At 42.7% G+C, this 27,104-nt stretch overlaps 1 protein-coding gene across 1 annotated transcript in view; it reads right to left on the minus strand.

Moving 5' to 3' along the window:
- CREBBP (CREB binding protein) overlaps positions 1 to 27,104 on the minus strand; it is a 118,069-nt gene that overhangs the window by 20,984 nt on the left and 69,981 nt on the right. The window contains exons 6-19 of the mRNA XM_032461072.1: positions 22,837 to 23,079; positions 21,170 to 21,272; positions 20,659 to 20,805; positions 19,700 to 19,817; positions 19,011 to 19,182; positions 18,663 to 18,707; positions 16,329 to 16,453; positions 15,538 to 15,726; positions 13,728 to 14,144; positions 12,134 to 12,313; positions 10,968 to 11,157; positions 6,524 to 6,642; positions 4,159 to 4,398; positions 3,642 to 3,730 (exon numbers count right to left, since the gene is read on the minus strand). Of these exons, the coding sequence (XP_032316963.1) occupies positions 3,642 to 3,730; positions 4,159 to 4,398; positions 6,524 to 6,642; positions 10,968 to 11,157; positions 12,134 to 12,313; positions 13,728 to 14,144; positions 15,538 to 15,726; positions 16,329 to 16,453; positions 18,663 to 18,707; positions 19,011 to 19,182; positions 19,700 to 19,817; positions 20,659 to 20,805; positions 21,170 to 21,272; positions 22,837 to 23,079 (2,377 nt within the window). The remainder of the gene's footprint in view (positions 1 to 3,641; positions 3,731 to 4,158; positions 4,399 to 6,523; positions 6,643 to 10,967; positions 11,158 to 12,133; positions 12,314 to 13,727; positions 14,145 to 15,537; positions 15,727 to 16,328; positions 16,454 to 18,662; positions 18,708 to 19,010; positions 19,183 to 19,699; positions 19,818 to 20,658; positions 20,806 to 21,169; positions 21,273 to 22,836; positions 23,080 to 27,104) is intronic.

Consider the following 27,104-nt stretch of genomic DNA (forward strand, 5'->3'; position numbering starts at 1 on the left):
TCAATCAACAAAGTCTGCCAAGATTAAAAACTGACCAGGAACAGATTAACACTGCTGTTTTTTAAAAAATATGTATCGTTTTTCTCTGAATGAACTACAGTAATATTCTGACCATTCACTATTTTGTAAATATTCTTATGGAGCCTTGAAATCATGTAGTAGAACTTCCATGTGCAGGAGGGCATGATCATCATTGGCAAGAAAGAAAAGTACATAAACTATAAACCAATTAAGTGTTAACCAGAACAATATGCAAAAAAGATAGCTCCTCAATGCCAAATTGCTTCCCTTTTAAAAATGGAACTTGGGATGGAATGGTCCAGTTCATTATGATAGGACAGCCACTGTGGGCTAGCTAAAAGAGGACTACCGAATACATTTTCAAATGAAATTGCCATGATAATTACACACTAGTATTTAAAATCTTGGACAAATTCTTAGTTTTTATTCAAGCGGGACATTGAGCCCAGCAACACCTGGGAAACAAGAATCACAAACCCACCACGTTCCACTGGAGGAAGCTGGCCCAGAGCAAACCACTGATGGCTCAACGGCAGCCCTCAGAGTGGCCACGGGAACCTGTGCTCTCTGTGTATAACTCCTGTCCCCAAGAACCCCAGGGTCAGAAACTGGGAGGGACACACAGTGAGCACGCTCTAGTGCCTGTTCAGAGCAATCAATGCCAGAGACGGTGGAGAATGAAACGTGTTCAGGTGTAAAGGGAGAGGAAGGCGCCTGGGCCTCCCTGCAGCACCTTACTGAGGTGACGACAGCCCACAGGAGGGGTGCAGCCACCCATCTGGTCAAGCAGGTTGAAACCACCCTGGCAATCAGTGGGTGACAGATGCTAATGCTGGGCTGTCCCTATCTTACAATCGAGTCCAAACTTTATTCACCCTGGAAACACATAACGGTTCAGAGATTCACTTTTCAACCTAAAGACTCTGGATGACCTTCTGCCTTGTGTGAAGGAAGCAGTATGATGAATATGGAATTGTAAAGGAGAAGTACTTCACATAATCTGATGATGATGTACATCTGGGTACCTAAGGTTAACACAATGTAACTGCACAGTTTATCTGTAAGGGTAATGTATGGAGTAAATTTTCAAATGCAGATTGTTGTTAAGTACCATATCAGTATATACAAAGAATTCAAATGTCTATAGATAATACCTATCTTATCTATAGACAATAAATGGAAAAATCTATAGAACAGTTTCCCCAACATGACTTACTTTCAAAATGTCGAAGTATGGAAACAAGTGAAAAATGTAACCATACACTAGTTTATGTATTAGATTCACTTGTTTAAACGGTCTGTAGAATTGCCTATTCTAAGTGCCCAAACAGTTTAGGACTATAAGTGCCATAAGTTATTCAAAAGAACACCACAGTGTCCATCAATAGTCAAAGTAGAGATTAAGAATGTAAGCACTTAAAATGTCCATCGTGAATCAGACCACTGCTTTCCTAGACTCACAAGGTGGTTATCTCTTCGAGGTCAGTATTCTAGGAAGCATACCTTGTGAGACTCAGCTGAGGAGCAGCATGCTTACACTCTTAAAATGTATTATGAGTAAAAGAGAATGCCTTTATTCATGGTTCTACTCTTAAGGAAAACACATTATTTTGTTCAATAAAAATTAAGTCCTCTATAGAAATAAAATGGGACATTTCGGAACTTTCAAAACAATCCCATGTTTGCACTCCGTCGACAACCTCCTCCGTGGGGCAGCAGTGCGTGCTCATGCCAGCGACTCCACTGAACTTTAACTGCTCTCAACTTAAGCATGGCTAAAATCTGTGCCAATCGGCAAAGGCAGGGTCCCAAAGGACCCAGAAACAGTGAAATCAACAATGAAAGGCCCTCAAACTTAAGATATGGTGACAAGCAACCCACTGTCTGCTCTTCCTTCTAAACGCGAACTGTTTGGGGCACTCAGCAGTGGGGGCATTTTTCAGGGTATAGTTAGTTTTAGCCTATTCTCTTAAAAGTTCGTAACTTTATTTTGCTTGGCACATAACAGTTTCCAAAGTGAAATCCTATTCATTATCTCTTTGGAGGCTGATAACTAAGGCTATCAGGGAAGTTGTTACCATGCCCATTTGTTGGATAAGAAGGTTAAGCTTGGTATGTTATGGGGTGTGTAAACGGAGGGGCCAGAACCTCCAGAACAACACTTGTCACTATAGGAAGGACTCCATTACAAAAGGGCTATGGTACCATTTCAAACTTTCAGATTTAAAACGCTTTTATTGCTACAAGGGCAAGCCAAGATAGAAATTAAATTCCAAATGTTAAAATATCTTCAGCAGGACGGTTGTGCTGGCTGTACTTCCAACAGAGGTTCTTTCTGGGGACACCCATCTTTCCCCTCGAACCAGCATTCCACTAGGATAAGTGAGCTGAATAAGGCTTGGAAATCTTGTCTTAAGATATTCATAGGTCAACAGTTCTTTTTTTTTTTTAAATAGGATTTTGATGGGAGCTGTCAATTATCTTGAATATGGTTAGACATTTTTAAAAAACTAAAATAATTTAAAAAACATAGCTGGAAAAAAATAATTGCAAAATTTCAAATTATTCATGCCTGTGCATGTACCTTTGAACAAATAAAAAGCCCTGTACTTAACTTCTTTGAAATATAAGGACATATATAATTACTCCAAGCAAACATAAGATCAAAATAATCAAAACACCAAACTCTAAATGGTGATATTTAATACTTGAACCTGAGGACACAGAACAGGCATGAAGCTCCATCTTGGTCACATAAAGAATTTAGCTGCTGATTCACAAAATGGAGGCAATGTAATTGAATCTGACAAAGAATTACAGCCTGTGTTTCAGGGCAAGATGCCCTCCATGCTACGGTGACATGTGGCCACTAAAGCAATGGATACAAAGTAGCTTAATTTTCAAAACAACCCCCAAACCAGGAAGTTGTACTTCCATGGGGGAATCACCTATAACAAAAATTATTTTCATTCTCCTTCTATTCAAGACATGGAATCTATTCTTAAGCCATCTCCACATTTCAAAAGAATAGCAAATATTTCTCAAGCATACCTACCACTCACAAAACCTCGAAAAGGCTATCTCATGATAGGAAAATTGATCTTAAACTCAACAAAAACACTAATTTCATTCTGTATTGTGCTACCAGTTAAAAAGTCTATGGCCTGAATTTTTTTTTTTTTTTTTAATGAATTAGCACTAACACAAGTCCTTCTATCAGACTGTCCAGGCCAAATTAGCTAGGCAAATATTTATACACTGATTGGTAAAATATAATGCTTCAACTTTATTAATATCTTTAAAAAAGGATGTCAACCTTTATTAGAGTTACTCTTAACTCCAGAGTTTCTCATGTTGGTTTGGCACATTTTGGCTTGATACATGTACCTGATCCAAGCACTGCAGCAAGCAGTTTTGAACTTAAAATTTTACACTATAAAAGCCTGCTTTTAAGTTAAGAGACCATAGGCCTATCTGAATACTGAGAAGCAATGAAATTTCAGCTCTTTTCACTGAAACTTCAGGAAAGAAATAACGTACCCAGGCTGTCATCAGATGAGCATAACTTGCCCTAAGACCTTCCTTTTGTCCTGTAATTCAAGAAATTGCTCAGTGCTCACCTGTTCTGATAGCTGTAGTACGCAGCATCGCGAGGAATTGTACACAGCTGCTTCCCGTAGCAGCACAAAGTCTGAGGGGAAAACTCATACTGCAAAAACAAAGGAGAAAATACTAAAAATGTACTCCACTTACTGTCATGTAATGGTCTAGTCCAATATTGAGTGTTAGCTTTAGCTAGTAAATTCTTTTTATTAGTACACTGGATAGTCTTAACAATTTTCATAGCTATTTAGACTTTTTTGGGGGGATACAATGGGACAGAATTAGCGTCTAAGAGACATTTACTACAGATAGAGGAATGGACATAGGGGCAGCCAGAAATGCTTAACCCAAGATCTTCCCCCATAAGTACCTCTAGCTTCAGACAATCAACTGGTTTACAAAAGACCAGCATCCACTGGGTACTTCTCAGTACACAAGTGTGGCCAAAATATTGAGTCTCTCATATCATCATAAAATTCTTTTTGGCTAGATTAACAAGGGAAGTTTATTTTCCAGGAAAACTTTCAACTGTACCTTGCGTCCACAGCAATATCCAAGGGACTGCATAACAGGGTCAATTTCTTGCTCAAAGACCTCTGCGAGTTTACTGCAGAACTTGTAGACCCGGGACGTCTTCCGATTATAGAGCCAGGCGTTGTTGAACATGAGCCAGACATCGTCCACATACTGCCAGGGTTCCTGGTACTGCCCTGTATCCAGCTTCCGCTTGATGGTGGAAAGGTCCATGGGATTCTTCACAATGTCAAAATAATCCTTAAAGACAAAACAATCTCAGTTTAGTGGATCCCCCAAATTCTGAATGCCGGTCTTATCTGGCAGCTTTATCTTAAAGTAAAACAGCAGTAGAAAGCAACAGTAAAATTTCATTTCTAATAGTGAGAAATTGGAATTGAAAAAGAACCTCTGATATTCCTCTGATTTTACTACCTGAAATTGTAATTAATATTTTCAAGTGTGATCAAATTATTACAAAGGCAAAGTAAAAATAGTATTAAAATAATTATTTAATAAAAGATGTTTTTTAATGTAAACTTTTTTAAAAATAAGGGTTTTGACCCACTGAATTAAAATCATCAGCATATTTACCAAATAAAATGTTTTTCTAGAGATTCACTTCTAGCAAGCAAAATGACATTCCAAGACAAACACAAACACAAACCAAAAATAGTAACACTGCTGAACAGAATCTGTTGGGTCACCATGGCCTTTGCAATAGCATCCAGGGATAGCAAAGTGGGAGGCCTGTGTTTTACAACTGATGTTCACCAATTTTTTTTTTTCTTTTTTAATCAAAGCTTAGTTGATTTACAAGGTTGTTAGTTTCTGGTGTACAGCATAGTGATTCAGTTATATATAATATATATTTAAAATTATACATGATCTTTTTCATATTCTTTTTCCTTATAGGTTATTACAAAATATTGAACGCAGTTTCCTGTGCTACACATTAGCACCTTGTTGTTCATCTATTTTATATATAGTAGTTTGTATCTGCTAATCCCAAACTCCTAATTTATCCCTCCCCCATCCCCTTTGGTAACCATAAATTTGTTTTCTATGCCTGTGAGTGTGTTTCTGTTTTGTAAATATGTTCATTTGTATCATTTTTTTTAAATTCCATATAAAAGTGGTATCATGATTATTTTTTTCTTTGTCTTACTTCATTTAGTATGATAATCTCTAGATCCATCCATGTTGCTGCAAATGGTATTATTTCATTCTTTTTAACGGCTGAGTAGTATTCCATTGTGTGTGTGTGTGTGTGTGTGTGTGTGTGTGTGCGTGCGCGCGCGCGCGCACACACATAGATACAATTTCTTTATCTAGTCATCTGTCGATGGACGTTTAGGTTGCCTCCTTGTCTTGGCTACTGTAAATGGTGCTGCTATGAACACTGGAGTGCAGGTATCTTTCCAAATGAAAGTTTTCTCTGGGTATATGCCCAGGAGTGGGATTGCTGGATCATATGGTTAACTCTATTTTTTAGTTTTTCTAAAGAATCTCAATGCTGTTTTCCATGGCGGCTGCACCAAGTTACATTCCTACTTACAGTGTAGGAGGGTTCCCTTTCCTCCACATCCTCTCCAGCATTTATTGTTTGTGGACTTTCTAATGATGGCCATTCTGACTGGTGAGGTAATACCTCATTGTGGTTTTGGTTTGCATTTCTTGATAATTAGCAGTGTTGAGCATCTTTTCAAGTGCCTACTGGCCATCTATATGTCTTCTCTGGAGAAATGGCTATTTAGGTCTTCTGCTCATTTTTTGATTGGGCATCATTTGTTTGTTATTGGGTTGTATGAGCTGTTTGTCTATTCTGGAAATTAAGCCTTTGTCAACTGCATGCATCATTTGCAAATATTTTCTTCCAGTCCATAGGCTGTCTTTTCATTTTGTTTATGGTTTCCTTTGCTATGCAAAAGCTTGTAAGTTTGAGTAGGTCCCATTTTATTTTTACTTTTATTTCTATTGCCTTGGGAGACTGACCTAGGAAAACATTGCTACAATTTATGTCAGAGAATGTTTTATCTATGTTCTCTTGTTCATCAATTCTTTAAATCCATTCTTGCAGACAAAGCCTTACCCAGAGCCCAAATATCAAGGCTACAGAGGCCACGTGCTCCAGGGTATGCTCCCCACATCTCACTGTTACCCACTCCATGGACCCTTGAGCTTAACAGAACCAGCTGGAAACACACATTTCAATCACTAAGACAAAAGTGTATTATTGTTTTGACAGAAAAAAATTTTTTATATTGGGGAAAAAAAAATCTTCAAAACAAGGGGCTTTATTTTACCTGACTTTAAAAGATAAAACAATGGATACTCATGAATTACACTGGTGATGTTACCACATGTTTTTAAAGCATCAACTTACTGGAATTCCTAGGAGCTGGGGATCTACAGGCTGCCGAAAAGGTAAGGACTCCGGATCCTGTCGATACAGTGCTTCTAGGGTTGGCATCAGAGCCTGGCGTAACTCCTCCGGCTTAAAGACTGCAGTTAGGAAATAGGAAACGACACTGTTTACAAGGCACCCAGACTCCTTCTCCAAAACATTTCAAAAGGAAGCCCAGGCTGCTGCTGAGAAGGTCCAAATCATTTCCCTTCCAGCCGTGAAGCTTCTGAGGGCTCATTCACCGTGGGGTCCATGGGTGTTCTAAAGCCGCAATTCAGGGACTGGGAAAACACAGCCAGACTAGGGTTTTTAAAAACTGCACTCACATCATGAGGCAAAAAAAGCAAACTGAGAAGTTTGCTTGTTCAACGTAAAGGCTTCCAATGTTAAAACTTCCTTGGAATAGAAAATGATGCTAACTCCCAAATCTGCTTCATTGATCAAGTGGGTGTAAATAAAGTCAGTTCACTGGACGGGGCCTTTCCTCCTCCGAAGAAACTTGTCTGTCCTTGGCTGAAGTAAACTCAGACCACTTGAGATGATGGTTTTGTATTACAAACTCACAAACAAATGTATACAGTAACAGAGCTAGAAAAACAAGACCCCCCCCAATTCTGTACTATACCCTCCCACATGTAGCAATGCCCGTTCTCCAACTTCTAGGCCAGACAATTCCTACTGCACTTTCTGTCGTCACCAATGTAAGGACAAATATGGCTGCCAAATACATTCAGGATGGTACATTTATACAAAACCCTAGTGAGTTCTAACGACATGGGAAACCCGCATCCCGCAAAGCTCACATATGCTTCTACACACGGTAAAATGACCAGAGGCAAACAGCACAAAGGAGTTCTGATGACTTAGGTCATAAGTGATAAGAGGTTTCCTCTTTGTGGTTTTTTGGATTGTGAAAAGGTTTCCTACAACACACATGTGGTAAACTGTAATTTATAAATCAGATTAAAATAACCGTAAACATTTAAAGTTCCAGTTGGGAAGTGGCATGCATCAAGTATATTGAGAGATGAAAACACTGGCTGGGAAGTTTCCAGAGAGTTTATTGCCATCAGAGCCAGCGACTGCCTGACCTCCTGACGGAACAGCCTCCTACGCTCCAGGACACCTGGCACACTAGACCGGGGCTGGCTGCTGGAGGTCAGCAAGCATGTGACACCCAGTACAGCGCTCCCCAGCAGACGCTCCCCAAGACACTCCCCGGCAGGCACAAAGGCCTGGTCTAGGGAGCAGAAGTGCCCTGTGGAGGCCCCTGAAACACACACAAATCCTGCCTTCAGCTAACCCCTTTTCTTCTAGTCTTCTAGGCTTTTCACAGAGATGAAGCCGCGCTTGGTTTTCTTTGAATAACTATAAGAAAACAATTCTTTAGTTAATCAATAGCTTTTTCATTCTTCTAGACCAAGGGTCAGCAAACCATGACCCACGGACCAAATCTGGCCAGATGCCTGCCTTTGTATGGCCTTGAGCTAAGAATGGTTTTTAAGTTTTTTAATGGTTAGGGAAAAAGTATTTCATGATATGCAAATTACACAAAATCAAATTTTGGTCTGTAAAACTAAAGCTTTATTAGAATACGGCCAAGCTCATCTGTGCACATGTTGTCTGTGGCTGCTTTCCCACATCACAGAGCTGAGTAGCTGCAACAAAACCTTATGACACACTAGGGCTAAAGTATGTACTTTCTGGCCCTGAAGTTTGCTGATGTCCTGCTCCAGCCCCTTTCATCTCCCTAGTGGTAATAAAAAGTAATATGGCCTTACTTGCATCTCACTTTGTTTTTTTTGTTTTTGTTTTTGTTTGGGGGGGGTTAGGTTTATTTATTTACTTATTTATTTATTAATGGAGGTACTGAACCCAGGACCTTGTGCATGCTAAGCACGTGCTCTACCACTGAGCTACACCCTCCCCACCATGTGTCTCACTTTGGATGACTGTTCATTCGTTCATGAAACATCTGTGTAATACCTATGCTGAGGAAAAGTCATTTTCAAACTCTTTAACCACCATATTGATGGAATAAGACTGAGTGAGTGGAAGTAGCAGTCAGAAGCTGTGTTTGAAACAGGTTCTCTGCCAGTGACTCATACGGTGTGCTTAGGAGTAAGTCACTGCACTTCTCGGGCCTCCAGATCTTTTGCAAACAATCAGGATGGTGTACTACATCAGCAGTCCTCCGAGCACTGCCCACGGAGGCCTTGCAGACCCCGGTGCTGTCTAATACAGTAGCCACCGGCCATATGTGGTTACCTGAATCAAAACGAATTGATATTAAATAAAATTAAAAATCTACTTCCACAGTCACACATGCAACATTTCAAGTGCTCAGGAGCCACGTGACTGCCATATGGAACGTGCAGATATGTAACACTTCCATCGCTGCCAGAGGCCCTTTCTTGGGCTCTGTGAAATCAAATTTATTCCATAATATAAAACAATTTTCATGTTACCACTATGTCGTCATTTGCCTTTTGCGCTGTGCTGACATTCACACGATAGGGCAAAAGTAGCAGTGAGTAAATCACTAGCCCCGCAACACGAGACTTGACTCGGCGGCCACCCCACTCTATGCTGCTGCTCTGCACACACAAGACAAGGATGTCAACTGCAGGGATGGATGTCCTTGATGAAGGACTGAAAATTCTTACTTTTATTAAATCTCAGCCCTTGGCTACATGTCCTTTATTCTGTACGACAAACTGGGAAGCTGTCATAAAGCACCTCTGCTGCACGCCGTGGTTGTGTGGAGAGGATGCACTGGTGTGAGTGCTGAGAGCGGACGTAACTGCTTTTCTTCATGGAACACATAAAACTAGAAAACATGTCTCACAGACAAGCTGTGGTTATTTAGGTCTCAGTATGGGACAGACATTTTCTCAAAAATGAACAACGTAAGCCAGTTCCCTCCAGGACAACTCTATTTTCTACCAGTGATAAAATCTGGATTTTGATCAAAGATTAGAATTTTGAAAACTTATGCCACATGAGCTTGACAGCTTGTCAAAATTTACAAGATTTTTTTGAAGAGATTTCATAGTGATATTAATGAATGTGGTTTTTCAAAATTTCACATAATGAAATTATGTCATTTGGAAGATGTGCATAACTCAGTGAGTCAAATTCCTAGATGACCAAAGGACTATGTTATTAAAAAAAAAGAAAAATCATGCAAGGGCAAAAGATCCATTCAAGATAAAAAACAAACAGATTCTAATGCCAGAGGACGAAAAATTCAGTGCTACGGATTCAGATTTCACACTGCAACTAACCTTTAGTAAACCTCCAATTGTTGAGTGGTGGTATAGTATCAAAAAAGAATATCCACAACGACCTGAGAAGGCTACTAAAGTGCTCTTCTCTTTATCAACTACTTACCTGAATGGGGCAGGATTCTCTTCATGTACTTCACCCAAACAACGTAACACAAGAGCGAAAGCAGAGGCAGATACAGAACCCAGCTGTGCCCACTTAACTCCCTGAGTAATAAAACTGTAACAGAAAATGTCACTACTCTATTTTTGTTTTGAAAGTTATTTTACATAAAAATGTGTTATTTATGAATGCCATGTAACAGATTTGCATTTATATAGATTAAATATTTTAAAAAATCTAATAGGGTAAATAGTGACAGATAATCCATACAAACAAAAACTTCTCTGGCGTCCTCAATTTTTAGGAATATAAAGAGGTCTGAGACCTGCCGTATCATGATCTCCAGGGTCTCTTCTAGCAGCAAATCTACACGGTATGAGCCTTTAACATTATTCTGCCATCCTTCCTAAGTGCATCACCAGCAGCCCTCAACTACCTGAGCCCCGTCTCACATTTCCAAGGGTCTCTTGACAAATTTCTGACTCCCTGTTACCTCCTTACTTTGGACACATCTCAAATGGATTCTATCCAACTTCCACTGTGAGGCTGGCTTATCCTGTCGCCCCTTCTTGCTGCACTAGTCAGATTCTCTCTCCTATCCCGTGACTTTGGGCACCTAGTTTTCTGTCCGTATCAGAAGAAACCTACAAACTCCAGTGCATACACGTTGCCATGGTGATAATTTCCCTAACCTCAAGCTTCCAATCACCTTCTCGCTTGAATACATCAGTGGTTGTCCGTGGCCTGCCAAGTACAGTCAGCACCAACCCAGACAGGCTGCTTGCGCGCTGCCCCTTGGAGACTCAGCTCGCTTCTCGTCCCTAGCATAGACCCCATGGGCCCTCGCCCGGGAGTCAGCTTACTGCCACCATTTCTAAAACTCAGGGAATGGCAGGCAAGGGTAAAAGGAGGGATGGAATTTTTTTTTTTCTGCTTTAGCTTTTTCTTCTGCTTTAGCTTTTAATCCACAGTATAGAATCACAACACAATAGAAAAGCAGCACTGTTTAGGAAGCTCAAAGAACACGACATACTCTTTTTGCGAGGCTGCGAAGGAGAAGTTGACTGAGAGGCCGTCCCATTTGCGCTGCTCTCTTCTTCCTCTTTAGCTTCGACTTTCACTTCAGGTTTCTTTTCATCCACTTCCATTGGTTCCGATTTCTGCTCTGCTGGGTCTGTTTCTTCTTTAACTTGAGAAGATCCTTGTAAATCCTCCTCCATCATCTTGAGAAAAACCAAATTACAGATAATGATATATGAAAATCAAAGACCTGTATTTTAACTCAGCCTTACTGGAAGACTCTTAAAAATCTACCTGGGCTTGTTAAAGCCCTTCCCTAGTCAGAGCTGCACTGATTATTTCTTTTCTCTCCCACAAGAAGGGGTGGAGTCACTTTTAACACAATACCAGTGTAACTATAGTCTTAAAAATTAAATAAAATTTACATGCTAGAGTGCTTAAAAAACTCGTATATACACTGTATATACATTATTATCTCCTCAGAGGTTTTACATACAGGTATTTCTAGTTTGGAACAAGAATCACCTCAAATATTGGGGGAGGGATCAGAACTCCAACTGCTCAGAGGGCCAGGAAGGTGAAGTAAATGAGAGCAGCAGGAGGCGTGGAGTGAGGCAGTAGGGAGGAGTGGAGACTCCAGTGAACCAGAGGGCCCATGACCCATCTAATAGCCACGGCTGGTGCTCCCATCCAGACTGCAGCCACACAGGAATGCAAACACAGTGGTGGCAGAGCTTCTCATTTTTCAAGAAAAGCCAGAAATTTAGACTCTTGTAATTTCTGACTTTAAAAATATTGTGTGGGTCAACCAAAACAGACTTATAGGCTGGATTCAACCCACAGTCAGTCAGTTTCCAACTTCTGCCACAGATTAATTAGTAAAAGAATACATCCCTTGCATAGTCTAATTCTGTAGAACTATAAAATAATGAGAAATGACTATAAAAAGCTGTCGGATAATTCAAACAATTAAAATACATGCCAGTGCTCTTCACTGCTGGCAAAATTTAAAAAACCTGTAACTAATATCTAAAAATAAGTAGGTGATCTGTTTTTAATTGATTTCCTACATGAAGCATAATCAAACAGGACACTGAAACAAAAAGCAGGGACATCTATGGTGGACCCTCGGGCCTCCATGTGCGCAGCACATCTGTCACTCTCAGGAAAGGCACCTACCGCAGACCCAGGCTCTCCCTTGGGTTCGCTGGCATCAGGCTCGGTGTCCTCGGTCTTGACTTCAGCTTTCATTTCCAGCATTGGTACATCAGGTCCTGGCTGCTGGGAGTTGGTTTCGGTACTGGCCACTGAGGATGGAGTGGGGACCCTGTTATCAATGCTGGCTGCTGCCTGGGAAAGCTGTGGAGAAACCCAAATCATTTATCTTGGTAAACAAGAGACTATAAATGATCTCAAAGCCTGATGCACATCCAATATAGTTTCATTGTAACTTTCTCATTACTAAGCTAACAGGCACCCCGATCTGAGACACCTGAAGAACAGGAGTTAAATAGGGGCTCCAGAGGAAGTCAACGTTAGGCAGAAAAACAACTGACTTCTTGCCAATAATGCAAAGACAGAAGAGCAGAGCTTTCAACACTTTGATATAAAATTATTCTGGGGGAGTTTTCTATGCAAGTCACAGAATTTCCAATTTTAAATTTAATCCCCTCCAATAATGACACTAATGGTTACAGTAAAAGGCTGAATTATAAACATGTAAGTCTATATACTGCAGGAAGGCATAAAGTGCCTACCTGGGGCAAGAATGTACAACTGGCCTGTTAACTGTAGGGAAGAGGGGCAGAGAAGTAAACAAATATTCAGAGAAGGAATTCCTAAAAGAATTCTAAATTTTCAAAGATTTACCCAAAGTAGTTTAAAGTAAACAAACAAAAGAAAATGTAAAATTACAAAAGGGTCTTATTTAGAGATAAGAAGTATAAAATAAGGATAAATAAGCACACTCCCTATGGAGAACTATAAACAGTAATGTCATCTTGGGGTTGCTGTTGGGATTAATTTCGACATTTTATAAATATCCTCAGTCCCCACAAATAATGTATTTCGGGGGGAAGGAGGTTTTCAAGTTGGACTGATAAGAAAACAGACCGTGAGATTTCAGTGATAACTGTGGAAGGAATGCGGAGGTGAGCAAAGGCAGCCTCAGGCCCCTGCGTCAGTGGGGACAGCTCAGTCTGGGAGAGCACCAGGCCAGGCATCATCAGCAGAGCATGGGACGTGGGACACGGGACGCGAAGTGATCCTGCCACTTTCCCCTCTCTGGAGGGATGGGTAGATCTGAGCCACAGGAACCGTTAGCCTGGGTGTGCCTTTTGTCATGAAAAAGAAAAGGCTTCTAGCCTGAATATAGGTCAAAGTACATATAATTAGGAACTTGACTCGTGTACCTAGTTCTCAAGACAAAGGAGAAAAACTATGCAAACTCAGCAGGCGTCAGTCTAGGACAGATAATGGGGAACACGCTGCTCCTATGGACAGACAGCTTAAAAATTCTACAGAGGACCCACGTATGAATCCTTTTACTGGCTGATTTCTATAAACCCATTTAATTAGAGAAGATAATCATAAGTCACGTCCTGCTGGACACAGCGTCTGGAGCCAATGTTGGAATAGAACAGCTCATTATGGTTCGATTAGGGTGCTGGTCTTGTGACTGCACCAAGACTTTCAGTGACTTTATGCCACTGCTTTAACGGGAAAGTTCTCATCTAAGAGTCTTGGCCAGAAGATGACAGACTGAGGGGCTCACCGGTGTGCCAGGGGGCTGGGCATGAACAGGTGTCGGCTGCTGCTGTGACGACTGAGGGGTGGCCACGGACGGAGGCTGGACTGGGGTCTGAGGCTGTGTTGTCACCTGGGCCTGGGCTGCTGCCTGGACCGTAGGGGTGCTCTGGGTTTGGCTAGCACTGGGCACTGAGCCGGGAGTCGGGGTAGGGGTCTGCCCGGAAGACGACACAGGAGTCGATGGCTGGGTGGGAGCTGCTGGCTGGGGAGGAGTCATCCCAGGTGCTGCTGGATGCTGGAGAGATGGCATTCCCGCGGCCGTGGAAGCAGGAGGTGGCGTCTGATGCAAAGGTGACTGTGTCACTGGTGGGCAAGGCAGCTGGCTGGCCTGGGGCCCAAGCATGTTCAGAGGGTTAGGAAGAGCAGCACCAGGCACTTGTCCCTAACAGATGGAACAGAGTATGTTAAAATTATTTCCTCCATTTGAAAATGTGGTAACAGAATTTAAAGAATTAAATATATGAAATCTAATCATGGTATCTTGATGAGGTCTGCTGACTGTACAGCAACGTTCCATTCATAAAAATTCATCAATCTGTACACTTACAGTAATGTGCACTTGTTTCTCATGCTTTGATTTACACAAGTGCGGAAATCTCTGGCTTAAACAAACACATACACACTTCAATTACTAGTTTCGTGCTCCACAACATTCACCCACAGCTCAGACCACTGGAAAAGGTCTGAGCCTTCTCTAAAAATTAGTTATTCAAACACTGAAATGTTTCAATGCAGTGGTTCTCAACTAGGGACCCGCTTTAGAATTATTTGCGGACCTATACAGAGCTATTCTGAATCACTGGTCTAAGGTGGAGATCTGCAAACTACATACAGCCCAAGGCCAAGTCCAGCCAGCTGCTAGCTTCTGTCAATAAAGTTTCACTGGCACGCAGCTCTGCCCATCCACTTATGTGAATGTACTGTCTATGGGTGCCTTTGCACCACCACAGTGGAGTAGAGTATGTAAAGCCAAGACTTCATGGTCTACAAAGCTGAAAATATTTATAGGACAAACCTGCTGACCCCTGTTTCAGAGCAATGAAATGTTACGGAAATTAAGAATTAATTAATAAATACTTAGTATGTAAATCTAATGTAATCAATGTCTTTTATTTAATGTTATTTTATGTTAAAAATTAAATAATGAATCTTGTCTTTGGGGGGAATATTTGGCCTATTTTGAATACATGTACATTTATATACAGCGGAAATCTGATGTACTCCAACAAAAGGGGGAAAAGGCAGTAAAATGAATGGAAAATAGTTCTCCCCAGCATTAGACTGAATAATTAAAAAAATTCAACAAGAAAAGAAATACTCAAATGATCCAGTTAGCTGGATTCCACCTAGGCAGTTCACATAGACAGGCAATCAGATACAAAGACCAAATCACTAGGAGTGAATTCATGGGGCCCTTCTCCACTCCATCCTTAAAATCCAATGTCTCTCAGGATCACATGTGAAACTTAGAATTTAAAACACATAAATAAAGACCAAGAAAGTGACAACTAAAAACTCCAAACAAAAACACAAAAGCACACAAATCAAAAAACCATAATCCATTCCACTTCTGCATGAAGTTTACCCCAAGACAGTAAGAGTAATTTCAAACAAGGTAAAAATGATGGGACAGAAAGGGGAAAAAATCAAGAGATGCTAGTACAGAAAATGTTTAGTCTAGAGTTCTAATACCCATGAACTGAGACATGCTCAGGGCAGCAGGGAGCTGGGGCTGCATCCGTGTAGGTGGCTCACAGCTCCAACGGGAACAGTACCTGTGACACTCCGGCCTGTGCCGCCGGCTGCCCCATGCCCACACTGTTCACACTCATCGCCCCGCTGGATGACGGGAACTGGTTCTGTGGCAGGAACTGGTTCTGTGCAGGCGCCTGGGCCATCATGTTGTTGGCATGCGCACCCATCATGTTCGGAGGCTGAGGCATTCGGGAAGGAGAAATGGCCATCTACAAGACAACAAGCATCATTGCGAGTTCAGAGGGGTTCGAGCACCAGTATTCAAGACAAACTAGGAGACAGAAATCTTCAAATCGTCCTCTCTCGCAGGAAGAGAGCCACCACTGGATAAGGCGTCTGGCTCCGAGGCACTCGGCATGCTTTCTCACACTAGGTCTCTCGTGAGCCAGTGCCACAGAGTCCTCTGAACAGAAATCAATAGTGTGCCACAGTTTCAAGTTCAAGCAGGCCTTTTATGAGCTCTCTGAAGCATTTAGAAAGCAGCCTCAGGAGAGTGAGCTCCAGGAGTCAACAGACGCTGACACACCCCTCTCGGCCGCGTATCTGCCTACCCCATCCTCAGAACTCCCATCTTCTCACAGAGTCACAGGTTCCTATGAATTTGTCATTTCAATAAAAAAATAACGGTCAAATAATTCTTGCAGTAATAAAGACCAAAGAGAGAAAGAGATGATGGAAATAAAGCAAAACCCAAATCCAAAGGAACAAGGACTGCAGGATTCCCCGACAGCCTTCAACTTGCACCGCTTAGACAATCTCCCTCCTTGCAGCCAGGCCTCCTCGGCACAGCCAAGGCAGCAGAGGCACTTACCCCTGGAACGGAGCCCATGCTGTTCATCGGGACAGAGTGGTTCATGGGGGACGCTGAACGCGGTCCCATGGGAGCTTGTGGCAACTGTACATTCCCCAAGGACATTGGGTTAAATGAATTCATCCCTGTAAATGTACCCACAATGGTTCATTAGGAAGAGCACCCACAGGAAAACAAATTACAACTCACCCAATAAACTCTAAGCAAAACAAGATGGAACACACACACTGCATATACGATTGAAAGGCAAACAGTTAATCAGAAAAGATGGTTCAGGAATAGACTTTTCATGTCCAGGAAAAATGGCAGCAATGCAGTGATGGTGAGGACAAGATGGTGGGGCGGGAGGTAGGGAGCATGAGGAGATGAAGGCAGAAAGTCAGGTAAGTGAGAGCCGACAAGGCTGGGGAGCTCGGGTCACTCGGCACCAAAGCTTCAAAGTGACAAAGCAGAGGGAGGCGGTGTGGGGAAGGGGCTCCCACCATTGCTGGAGGAGGTCAACTAAGGCCAGGGCACCCGTCTGAACCAACCCCTCAAAGCCTTCTGGAGACCCTGACTCCTGTCTCCTCTCCTGCAGGAAGCCTGTTCCCATCACCTCAGGCCTTCCAGCTCTTCAGCTGGGTTTATGTTTATTATCAGAATTTGGGGTAAGACTCAAAATGGGGTTTTAATTTTGCAAGTATGTTAAATGTTTAGAAAGTGCCCAAGGGTCAGCAGTTCTCAACCTCAGCCTCCTCTTCAGACTGGAAAGATCTCATTTTCTCGGCTCCCCTCGCCTTCCCAGGGGTGCCTGCAGTCCGCCGGAATGTCACACCATGAAAGACACCTCACAGCCACTAAGCGTCTCCAAGACCATAGAGTCTCATTCTTCGTCATTTCCCATGATACTTTGTTAACTCCAAGCTCTACTTAAAATAAATGCTGGTTTTACTGAGTCTCAGGACTGACACTGGCATTTAACAGAATCCCTGAGGTGCTGCCTCAATGCTGGTATAGTGTGAGAGGGTGGCAACGTGTGCCTCCCTCAGCACCACCTGGAAATGTCACCCTATGTAACTAGGTGCCAGCACAGGCCCAGGACTTGCCAGGAAGCCTACAGTACAAAAGTGTCCCCTCTCCTTGAGGATTTTATTAACGAGAAGATTTTAAGAAAAAGATGTACGAAGAAACGGAACCATGAAAAGACCTAGATGTGTGTGTGTGGGTAGGGGGCATGTGAGCACTTCGTTATAAGACCCCTCCTCAGCACTCTGCTCAGCAGCCACCTCATCAGATCCCAGACCAGCAGAAGCTTCCACGTCATCCCGGACACAGGACTTGCCCCTTTCCTAAGGCTCTCTTTCTCTGACTTCTTGATTTCTTTCACGCCTCCAATCCACCTAACCAAGTCCCTGAGAAGTTTCCTTCACAGTATCAGTTTATCTACAAGCTTTTATTCAGTATGCAATATAATTACCACAACTTAAAAAAAATTTTTTTTTATTTTGGGGGGGATTAGGTTTAATTAATTAATTAATTAATGGCGGCACTGGGGACTGAACCCAGGACCTTGTGCATGCTAAGCAGGCGCTCTACCACACAGCTACATCCTCCCCCTGTGATTACCACAACTTTTAAAATGATCTCTTCTCCCCTCCCAAACTACTCTACACACAGTAGCAAGGCCATGCTTTGGAATCTTCTAGATAATGTCACCACCTGATTTCACAGCCTGTAAAAACATACTACTGTTCAAGAGCAGTAAAAGCTGTGAAGCGACCCTCACCCCTAAACTCAAATGACTGCTTGAACCATCAACAACAGAGAGAATTTTGACTTGAGGAAGAACCTCTGAAAGCTGTTCAGCTGCCAGTAGCCCAGCCTGATGAGGATTCTCTGAGCACAAACTCCCCTCTGCCGACCCCGGCAGGCGTGGCTCCTGTGCTCTGAGGGCCCAGAGCAGGCACCGTGGCCTCCCCGCCCCCCCAGCAGTGCTCCTGCCCCAAGATGGGCTTGATGCTCTCTTTTCAAGCATTCAGAAATGTTTCTTTTCCCACCTACAAGGTTTTCTTTGGAGATTCTTCCTCAGAACAATATCTTCTATCATCCAAAAAAAAAAAAAAAGTTAACTCCTACTTCTGATCTCCCTGGAGAGCTTTCCTATGATCTCCAAAACCTTCACATGCAACAAATATTCATATGTCAACGGACATGAACTCTGCTCAACAGCAAAAAGGAATGGGAGGAATAAGAGAAGGAGCTACAAAGAACTACAGAGGGAAGAAAACAAACCAATAAACTGTGTGGCTGTTGAGTGTTAAACCAAAACATGAATTCACAACAGTAGTTAAATACCTTGAGAAACCTGCATGCGATTCACTGGCAGGGACATGGGCCCATCTAAAACAGCAGGAAAAAAATGAGTTATTTAAAACAATCCTTCAAACTTAAACAGAAAACCAGTCCACAGGTCCAAAAAGCACTGTGCATTCTGATGCCAGCACACCCTTAAAGGGCCTTTGCAGGAGGGAGACTCAATGGCTAAACCACAGGCCACTGGAGAAGGTCATGGTCATTACCATACAGTTTCCAAAGTGCAGGCTTCCTGAGAATGTAATTCTTCATGCTTAGAAATACACCCCAAACACAGAAGGAAAAACAAGGAAACAGACTAAGGGCTAGTAAAGGAAATGAATTCCTTACTCGGAGGTCTCACAGGTTGTGCCTGTGGTATCCCAGGGGGCTGCGTCCCGGGGGCTGGCAAGGCTGGCTGGTTACCCAAGATGCCTTGTTTGTGTAAACGCGACCTCCGTTTTTCCTCTAGTTCCTTTTGTATCTTGTAGATTTTCTCTGCTAATAAGTGATAGTATTCATCCTAAAAAACAGTTAACATTCAATACTAGTTATTTGTTAAAAACAAACAAATGATGTTTTTGTATGTTCTAACAAACTAATGAACTTTTTAATTAAGTACATTTAATTAAGTACATTCAGCACTTCTAACTGATAAATCCATGCCCAGTGATGTTAACAGGACTTATCACACAGTAGGCACTAAGTGCTCATTACAGTTCATTCCACAGTTGAACCTCTTCACTGACGCTGACAGTAACAGACTACAAGCACGGAAAACAAGGCCCACTATAGAGTATACCCATGGATGAAACACAATTCCATATACCTCATTTACTGCTGTTGTGGAGACATTTGTAATAAGCCGAGAGAGCTGTGAAGGGGCCTCATGTCTTAACTGGGAAGTTTCCCTGGTCAGTGCCCTCAAGTGATGAGTCTACCGAGACTAATACATACCCCCCTTTCCAGACAACAAGCCAGACAGGTGCAGTGGCAGCTCCCACAGGTGCTGCACGGGCAGGAACACAGGTGGCACCTACCCTGCTGTTGGCGGACTCATACATGTCCCCTTCCACTTTCTTGGCATAGGCCACCAGGTTCTCCATGCGCCGGTCCTTCAGGGCTGCGGGGTCAGGTGTCGGGAAGATGGCTTGGACACTGAAAGGACAATGCACCCTCTCAATTTACTTTCAAAACAACATCAATATCCTGCCATTTTGTACGTTACACAGAAAGAAACGAAACAGAACCATCTACCTATGGGGACGACACCTTGTTGAGAGAACCCCCAAATCTCTTTCTCCTAGTTTACGATTACACAAGTGAAGCCACTCTCTAGAGACAATACTGACCTGCCAATTTATCTCCAAGTCAAACATACCAATATTTTGCTATTAACAACAGCTGCCAGATCATTTAAAGAATTTCTAGTATTAAACTATTTCTTATAAAAATTTTGATTAAAATAGTGGTGGTGGGGGGAACCCCTAAGGGAACTGAGTTGATTAACCACATCTTCAATTCAGCTTAACTAGCCAGAGAAAGTTAACTACTAACTTCCTGTATGTTAAGTGACTGTATGATGGTATTGTCGTGCTGTCTGCATTCATGAGGCCCAAATCCTGCCAATTCTCATGGTCTCCACAACTATAATTTTGAGCCATAAAATAATGCAAGGCTTCTGAGCTAATCCCAGCTCCCAAAGTGTATCCCAGAGCTCCGAAAACAGGTCTGGTCCTTTGAGACATGGTTCATGCTCCTCTGCAGGGCAGAGCCACAGAAGCTCTGGTGCCACCCACCAGGGATACAGGGTCTAGGATTCTCTGGCCTCCCTTAACAAGCATGTGACATGCATTAGCTGTTAGGGTACTGTCACCTGGGGCCCAGGACACCACTTAGGAAGTAAATCAGACACTGATGAACCTGTAAAACTGTCACATCGCCATTAGCCACAAAATGTTTCCATCACATGTGAATGATGGGTGAGGTGGCCACGTACAGTTTATGCACCAGATGGCTCCGCAGGTCCTGAGTGACGTGTTCGTGCCAGCCTTTCCGAACACCAGTGCTGGAAGGAGGTGCTGCTGTTGGTATAGTGCTGAGGGTGCCAATGTTGCCCGAGTTGGAGCCGTCATTCATCAGTGGGCTGAGGGAAGGATAAGAACACTTCATCCAGCCGCTGAAGTGGCTCAAATGCACTTCATCCAACTAAGGTTCTTCAACCACGTGTGACTTTAAACTTTACTCCCTGTTCTACATTTATGATTTTGAAAAGAAAGGAAGAAAGAGAAACAGTACCCACCCGCCCTGTTTAAACTACTTTCTCTGCCACACATTTAGAAAGAATCAAGAGTTTCGTGTGAGTCCCAGTCCACTTTTTTTTTTAAGCTATGTTTTTATTGAAGTACAGTCAGTTTGCAATGTTGTGTCAATTCCTGGTGTACAGCACCCCAGTCCACTTTCAGTGCTAGTTTCACTCAGACAAGAGCCAAATGGAACATGGGTCTTACTTTGTGGCCCCGAGGGAAGTTGGAAGAGCTGATTCTGAAATCAAGTTTGGTGGTTGCTGATCTGTTGTGATTCCTCCTGCTGGAATGTTCATTGGGTTATTTCCTTTAAAGACAGAAAAAAAAAATCAACCAACTCCTAATTTATAATACACATTTTAAAGTCCTGATAACAGATAAACAAATCACATATAAATAAGTGATTCTTAGGAGTTACAATATTAACACTATAGCAGGAACTCTGGGAGTTATATTTTCAGTAACAGTGATCGATGTGTAAATTCAGTTGCAGGCTCCTTCCCATTGTACTTTATAACCAAAATAGGGCATTTTTATGGAGACATAAGCACTCCATGGCTGTGGAAAAAAATCAGAAATGATCCATCTGCAACTCAGATTTAAAAAAATTTTTTTTTAATTTTAGGGGGGAGGTAATTAGGTTTATTTATTTATTTATTTTTGGAGGAGGCACTGGGGATTGAACCCAGGACCCTGTGTATGCTAAGCACATCCTCTACCACTGAGCTCTACCCTCCCTGCTGCAACTTCAGATCTTGATTCTGGCTTCATTAATATCATGCCCTAAACAAGTAAGCTGACTTGTCACATATATTTGCATCATCTTTTGTTTTGGGGGGGTCTTGGCTTCTTGGGGGCATTATCAGAAAATAAAATCATAGAAATTAAGTGCAGGTAAAAACATAAAAGGTCAATTTGTCTAGTCTTCATATTAAAGTAAGAAAAAGTTGGAACACAGAGAGGTTAACAGTCTTGTCCCAGATTCTACCATCAATAGAAGTGGAGTCAGATTAGAACTCAAGTTTCAGGACTCCAACCCAGTCTCCTTGCCAGCAGGAGTCAGAGATACATGAAGACAATTGCTTTCCAAAAAGCAACAAACGTGATGTCTTTAATTGGTCATTTTTAAGAGTCATTTTTAAGGTTAAAATACTCTATTAGGGAAAGAACAAAATTAGTATAACAGCCTTGACTTGACTTGACTGATGTAACTGCCTGGCCTAAGCCTAAGCTTAAAAAGACTATGTCAATTTAAAGAAAAATATTAAGGAAACAATATGCAGAGATGGCAAAAATTGTGGAGATACATGTGCAAATGACCAAACACTGGCAATCAATGGGTTAAGATAACACTAGGAAATACTAATTTATAGAGAAGTCTAAGACAAGAGAGATTCTGAGACTCCTGTTAACCTGCCCATGTCCAGGCCAGTCACTTCCAGCCATGAGGTAGCCCATAACCAAGATGTGCTAGCAACTGCAGCCCACCCTCAAGTTCTCCAACAAACAAATGGTCTACTGAGAGTCGATACAAGCTGTACAATGACTACTAACTTGTGAGATTTTGCAGTCTGAGCCATGTGAAATGCCATTTATGGAAACTGTCCAGAGAGAAATGACCAAAAAGTTGATTCATCTGCAAATACTATTCATCTTATAAGCCTCTAACATCTTCCATGCACCCAACATTTTAGCCTTTTCCTGGAAGTTTTTAATTTCACATTTAAAGGATACTATCACTGTGGTATATGCATATATTAATTCGAATTTAAAGTAAAGACAATAACTGAAACAGCCTTGGGTTCCAGGAAGACTTGCCATTCCCAGTGCTGCATTTGGACAAAGAAATTCCCGAGAGTTCCTTCACCTACCCAGGGGGTTCAGAGTCCTCATCTGCTGGTGAGTTTGAGGCTGTGCTGGTTGCTGGCCAGGAACCTGAGGCTGCAGCTGGGTCTGAGGCTGGTTCAGGTAGGGGAGTCCAAGAGCAGCATACGCTCGTTGCATGGAGCTGGGGTCTATGGGATTTGGGTTACTTAAAGAAGTGGCATTCTGTTGGCCTGTGCCAACAGAACCAATTGTGTTTTGAATTCCACTAGCTGGCGACCCCAGGATGGCTACAACAACAAACAGACAAACAAGAAAGTTAAGTAAAAGGGAGAAGTCAAGAATGGTTTAAAAACTACTGAAAAGCAAGTAAAATTTTATCAGAAGACCACCTATATATGTCATGAGTGCTGGAACAAGGCTACCAAGAAAGGAGAGATGTGCAGAGAGAAGGCTCCTATTCTATTCATCTAATCTTCATGGCAGTAGCTGAGGAGCAAAAAGCTAAAGAAAATTCAAGCTTCTGTGTTAGAAAGCAACGGACGAAATTAGCAATTACTTCATCAAAATTAGTGTGCATTACACTACAGCCTCGTAAGATGTCAGTTCTGGAGGAATGGCAAACATATGACAACAGAAAGCCTGTGATTCTTTGGGGGTCATCAGCCACCTCCGAGATGAGCTAAGGAACCCCCGGTCCTTCACTGCTCACCAGCACAGGTACAGAAGGCCTAACAGAAGGAGCAGAGGCGATACCCAGTTGGGTCAGTTTTGTTACTAATTAATAACTTAATTAAGATCTATGACACGATCTCCCAAATGACAAAACTGAACTTCCTTGAAATCTTCGGTATTCAGTGACCATGTAACTTACAGTTTTCTTTCCTATAAATTTCCTATGCAGGAGGGTGCCATGCTGAGCTCTGCCACGTAAAGCTGTTCAAGAAATACTGTAATTGATGGAGTGACTGGTCAAGCTGATGGACCGAGGCTTGGCAACTGTGCATGGATATTCGTTCATCCAGGCGCCACCTCAGCACCACTGATAATCAGAGCTGACTCCCCCAGCCCAGCCTGCGGTGAGCATGCGGGGTGCTCCCTCTAGCTACCCTATCTTCCAGGCTAATCCCAGAAGACTAAAGAAAGTCTATGGCAACATAAAGAGCCCCATTCCCAAAGGCTTCAAAGTTAACAGAGATGACTCCAAACTTCCATCTGTCCATCTGTCTATCCATCCAAATGTCCTTATTTGGCAAGCACTCACCAGATGGCAGAAGTTTTACGTCATACCACTTATTCCTAACAGTTCCTCTCTTTCCAGTTTCCTCAAACTTTACAGTCATGTCATAAATAGCAGCTTATAAAACTGATATGAAACCATGATCTTTGATACATAAAACACTATCACAAAGCCTTTCTTTAAAATTCGTACTATTATATGTAATAGTAGTATTCTTACATTATCATAAGTGCACTATAACATAAACAACTCAAATACTTATCAGAGAAAATTAAACTGAAATGTGTAAAAAAAACTTGATAATTACACATTTCATTCTATTAACTTTTCTAATAAGGATATTCAGATCTCAAACTCATTAGTGCTCATTAGACACAATTACACACACCGAGCACCTAATTATTATAAATGAAAAGCAATTCCCAAGGTATACTTTATGACAAGTGTGTAGCTAAAATAACTCATGTATAATACCTTTAAAAGTATTTTTTTTCCCTAATAGGTAAAACTGTCCCCAAAACTTAAACACATGCTATTATACTCCTAAAACTGACATGCTTAATTTTCCAAAAGAACTATGATATGTGAAGTTCTAATGGTAGGTTTACTTTTCTGTCACCTTGCGGTACAAGAAAGAACAGGCCCAGACTACGCTGGATATACAGAATGGTCCACTATGGAGAGGAATTTAAAGAAACAAGGTCTAGGTGGCCTTCCGTTTCTGTGTGAAGAGGTAATAGCTAGCTGTGCTTTAACGACAACTTCTTCCTACTATAATCTGCTGCAACTACACTTCCCCAAATGCCATCCTTCTAGCCAAAACTCTCCACCCTAGGATGAATGCCATTCCCAAGCCCAAGGCTACTTATGGGGCAGCCAGCACTTCCCAGGGAAGCTGCTGACATGGTCAGAGTATTTTGTGTTTGTGTTAAAAGCACTTATTTCCTAAATGTAAACATTAGCATATTTTTTTATTTTAAAAGAAATCATACCTATATAAAGACAAGTAACCATTTGGTACTTGACATTCCTAACAATTTGGAAATAAGGAAAACAAAATACAAACGAAAAAAAGGTCTCTGACATTTAGGCATGGCCCAACTTGAGTCCAAATCTACTGCGGATAACACAACTACTTCGGAGTGAGGGGACGGGTGCGTTTCCTACGCGGTTGATGGCTTACTGAAAGAGGAGTTACGAGGTAAACGCAACCGTAACTCTACCTCTCCATCAACCCTCGGGCACCAGTCACTGTCCCCTAAATTCCCACAGTGCCTGCTGGTCTCGGCTCCTCTTTGGGCCGTTGGTTACCCTCCCTCACTCCCTCTGCTGGGCTCCAGGATACAGTGTGAGCACAAAAGTCTGCACACATGGAGCACAGGGTCTTCTGGAAGAGCAACAAATGTCCCTAATCATCACCTAACCACGGGGCCTGCAGCTCCGGACCCTGTGCTGGAGACAGCCGCGCCCATCTCTCTCCCTGCACACCCCCTGAAGGCGGGTGGACGTGTGACTCCTCTACATTCTCCCGGCGAGGTGCCCAGCCCACGGGAGCGGCCGCTGCCAGCAGCGCGCCCGGCATCCCGCGCGCCCACCTGGCGCCGCCGCACTGAGGCCTTGGAGACTGAACAAGACATAAAGGAGCGCTAAAAGCAGCAGCACTTCGTTCACCCGGCATCACTGAGCATGCAGCTTTCTAAGTCAATCACTTTTACACATTATTGACATTTACTTCTTTAAATGTCAAAAGCTCCTGTTCTTTTGGCCATGTTTATATCTTGTCTCCTCTCTTGGAGCTTAATGCTATGTTTCATGAACAATCAGTCCTTAAGCTATGGGTGTCACACAGTGTCCCCAAACATCTCAGTAAAGTGTGGGCTCCTTTCCCCTGAGCACCAGCTGGGCACTCCTGCTCTCAGCACGTCTTCAAAGCACCCCCAACCCTCCACTGCCTCACCCTTCCCCTTCTGTTGCAGCCAAATCAGGAGCCCATGACCCAGAATATAAAAGGCCGAGTTTTACAGTGGGCTCTGTCCAGGACTCGCCCATCACTTTTCAAGGCAGTCCTTCCCCAGTGGGCACAAAGACTGTCCTACTAAGAAGTTCCATGTATAATACACGTTGCTAACTTGCAACATTCAACTCACCAGAAACTCAGTAAAATTGTACTCAATATGGAAATCCAATGAAAGCAGACACACTGAATCCCAGAGCTTTGTCAGATGGTGGGAGACATACCATGAAGCAGTCAAAGCAGCAACTATCTAAGATTTCTACTGAGAAAGTCAGGCTGGAATTGACTCAGACCTGCAAATGTCTCTGCAGGGCTGCTCCCACAGCACATGGCTCCGCATACGCTGTGCACCAGGACTGCCCTCTTTTCCAGCATCTTCATGTGCACAGTACAGGGCAAGAGAGCAAAGGGGAACAGCCAGGCCCCAGTGCCAGGCCTCCCATCACAGCCGTCAGCAAGCCAGAATGCACACTCTTCAGGGCGTTTTCCTCAGAAGCCAAATGACTCAGAAAGGCAACACCGTATCACCCAGAAGAGCAAGGACAAAGCCATTTCAATGAAGTAGATCAACAGTGATTGTCTGGTACTTAAATCAGGGCAAACAAGCTCAATGCTGTCCCTATGGCCACTGAGATTCCACTGCCCCTCTGTTCCGGCCCCAAACACAGGCTGTCAGGAGAGGTGTCTGAGAGTCTGAAGAGCCCTCGGGCGGGTCGAGCGCCTGTTCAACAAGCACCCACTAAGCGCCCAGCAGGCGTCCTGAGTGCAAGTTTTGAGGAGGTAGATCTGGACTCAATATCATGAAGGAATGCATCTCAGTAAGAGGTGCCCAATACTGAAACACACAGTAGGACAGGCAGAGAGCGTTAAGCCAATAGAGGTATTCAAGCAATGGGTCTGAGGACTGCTGAGGCTCACGTGTGGCAGCCTGGGTCCAAGACAGCTAGCTGTAGGCAGTGAGCAGGTCTGGTCTGGCTCTGACCATGTAGCATCTGTTTTCACAGTTCTTCTGGTCTGAGTTGGGAAACCCAGGGTTCCCTCAGAAAATGACTTACACCTTC

This window comes from Camelus ferus, chromosome 18 (genome assembly GCF_009834535.1).
Source record: "Camelus ferus isolate YT-003-E chromosome 18, BCGSAC_Cfer_1.0, whole genome shotgun sequence".
Classification (NCBI taxonomy): domain Eukaryota; kingdom Metazoa; phylum Chordata; class Mammalia; order Artiodactyla; family Camelidae; genus Camelus; species Camelus ferus.